General features: G+C 46.6%; 1 protein-coding gene across 1 annotated transcript; it reads right to left on the bottom strand.

The window, feature by feature from the left end:
* Positions 1–309: 309 nt before the first annotated feature.
* LOC145798340 (uncharacterized) lies at positions 310–1,824 on the bottom strand. Its single transcript, XM_082885864.1, has 2 exons — positions 1,409–1,824; positions 310–1,084 (listed from the first exon to the last, which is right to left on the bottom strand). Exons 1-2 carry the CDS (start codon positions 1,822–1,824, stop codon positions 310–312), a joined length of 1,191 nt encoding a protein of 396 aa, XP_082741990.1.
* Between the last annotated feature and the right edge of the window lie 487 nt (positions 1,825–2,311).

Genomic DNA, 2,311 nt, shown 5'->3' with positions numbered 1-2,311 from the left:
ACCCCATTGCGCAAAGGCCCAAGGGCTGGTGAGTGGAGTGAGAGATTTCGCTGGCTGATGAATGAGTGGAGCAAACCTCTGACATTTATCACACTTTTGTACGTGCTGTTGAGCATCTTGTTGCATCTATGGCCACCAATACCCCTGAGTGAGGGCTCGGTGCGCCAGCGACCTTCCGCCAATGTGGCATCCACAAATCCCATCGTGAATTTCGTAGAGAACATTCTCGACCAGATTTGGATGCACACATAGAAGATAAGGGCCAAGATAGGAGCGTCTGTACAACTTCCCGGATGGTGAGATCCAAAATCAAGCTGACTTGTGTCTGACTTTGTTGGCTTCCTTTTTGTCTTTGGGGAGAGTACCAGATTTTAGAAAAGCAAGTATTGGATCCATCCAGCTCGGCTCTACACTGCTGCAGAGGATTGGAGATGCAATGCTTGGCTCTGGCATGAACTCAACCCAAACTCTTCTAGCATCTTTGGTATCCACTGATGAGCCGAGACAAGCCAAAGCATTAGCATGGCCGCTTTTGTCTCGACTAATTCGTTCCACTCGTATAGATTGAAACTTTTTGAGTAAGTCTTTGGCCTTGCCTGCGTACATGGCCATTCTTTCATCCCGTGTTTCGTAGACCCCAGAAAGCTGGTTTACCACTAGCTCTGAATCGCTGAAAACAAGAAGCTGTTCTACACTGAAGTGTTCGGCACTGCGTAAGCCAGCCAACAACGCTTCGTACTCTGCCTCGTTGTTCGAAGCCTTCCAACCGAGCCTAAGAGCCTGTTCCCAGATAAATCTTTCTGGTGAGATAAGTGCTACTCCTGCCCCCGAACCTCGGTTATTGGACGACCCGTCAACATAGAGCTGCCAGATATTTCTGATGAAGAGTTTCCAGGCTTCCAAAGCGCAGGGCTTTCCTTGTTCGGTGATGCGTGGCACCTGTGTCGAACTTGGGTTCCCTGGTTCGGTACTCTGGATGGGAGCAAATTCTGCGACGAAATCTGCTAAGACATGGGCCTTAATTGCTGTCCTGGGTTGATACCGAATGTCAAACTCGCCAAGTTCTACTGCCCATTTTGCTGTTCTGCCAGAGAAATCAGCTCAGCTAAATGCAGATCTGAGAGGGAGTTCAGTGAGGACATTGATGGTATACCCCTGGAAGTAATGTTACAACTTCCTCAAGGCAATAAGCAGCGCGTAAGCTAACTTTTCCAATGGTAGATACCATGTCTCGATGTCTAGTAAAGTCTTGCTAACGTAGTATACATGCGTCTGTTCCTTGTTAACCTCTCGAATTAATACTGCGCTTACGGCATAATCTGAGACTGCTAGATAAAGGTACAACTCTTCTCTTGGCTCTGGAGTGGACAGAATGGGGGGTGTACTGAGGTATTTTTTGAGACTTTACAGTGCTTCGGTGCACTCAGAACTCCATTCAAATGCTGTCATTTTCTTCAAAAGCTGGAAGAAGGGCTTCATCCGATCTGAAGATTTGTTGATGAGCCGATTCAGTGCAGCCGCCATTCCGGCCAGTTTCTGCAGCTCCTTAGCCTCTGTTGGTACTTCAAGATCTTGTATTGCTTTTATTTGGTCCGGATACACCTCAATTCCTTTGTAAGTGACCATATATCCCAAGAACTTCCCTGTTCCTACCCCGAAAGCGTATTTCGAGGCATTGAGGCGAAGTTGATGGTTTTTTAAGATGCCAAAAACTTCTCTCAAGTCTGTAAGATGGTCTGCAGCGAACTTACTCTTAACTACCATATCATCTATATAAGCTTCCATGGTTTTTCCCAGTTGATCCTTGAACATCCAAGTGACCATCCGCTAGTAGGTCGCTCCGGCGTTCTTGAGGTCGAATGACATCACTCTATAGTAGTAAGTTCCTCTCGGAGTGATAAATGCTGTCTTTTCTTAATCCGGACCGAACAGTGGTATCTGATGATAACCGCTATAAGCGTCCAAAAAGCTCATGTGCTCATGCCCTGCTGTTGAGTCTACTAGTTGATCAATGCGAGGCAGAAGAAAACTATCTTTAGGGCAGGCTTTGTTCAAGCAAGTGAAGTCAACGCAAACTCTCCATTTTTCGTTCTTCTTCTTGACTATGACTGTATTGGACAGCCATTGTGGGTACTGAACTTCACTGATTGCCCTTGAAGCCAGGAGGTTTTTCGACTTCGGCAATTACTGCTTCGGTGTGCTCAACTGAGGATCTCCGACTTTTCTGCACAATAGGCCGAGCTGAAAGGTTAATGTTGAGCTTGTAGCAAGTGAATTCTGGGTCCAACCCTGGAGTATCATATGCTAACCA

The sequence above is a fragment of the Camellia sinensis genome, chromosome 8, assembly GCF_055761805.1.
Source record: "Camellia sinensis isolate YWXY chromosome 8, ASM5576180v1, whole genome shotgun sequence".
Taxonomy (NCBI): domain Eukaryota; kingdom Viridiplantae; phylum Streptophyta; class Magnoliopsida; order Ericales; family Theaceae; genus Camellia; species Camellia sinensis.
Note: the sequence above shows the minus strand (reverse complement) of the source record. Positions and strands in the feature narration are given on the sequence as shown.

Coding starts and splice junctions, on each gene's coding strand:
- LOC145798340 (XM_082885864.1), bottom strand. CDS start 1,824: ATGGTCACTTGGATGTTCAAGGATCAACTGGGAAAAACCATGGAAGCT. Junction 1,085..1,408: donor TCTGAGTGCACCGAAGCACT/GTAAAGTCTCAA, acceptor TTTCTCTGGCAG/AACAGCAAAATGGGCAGTAG.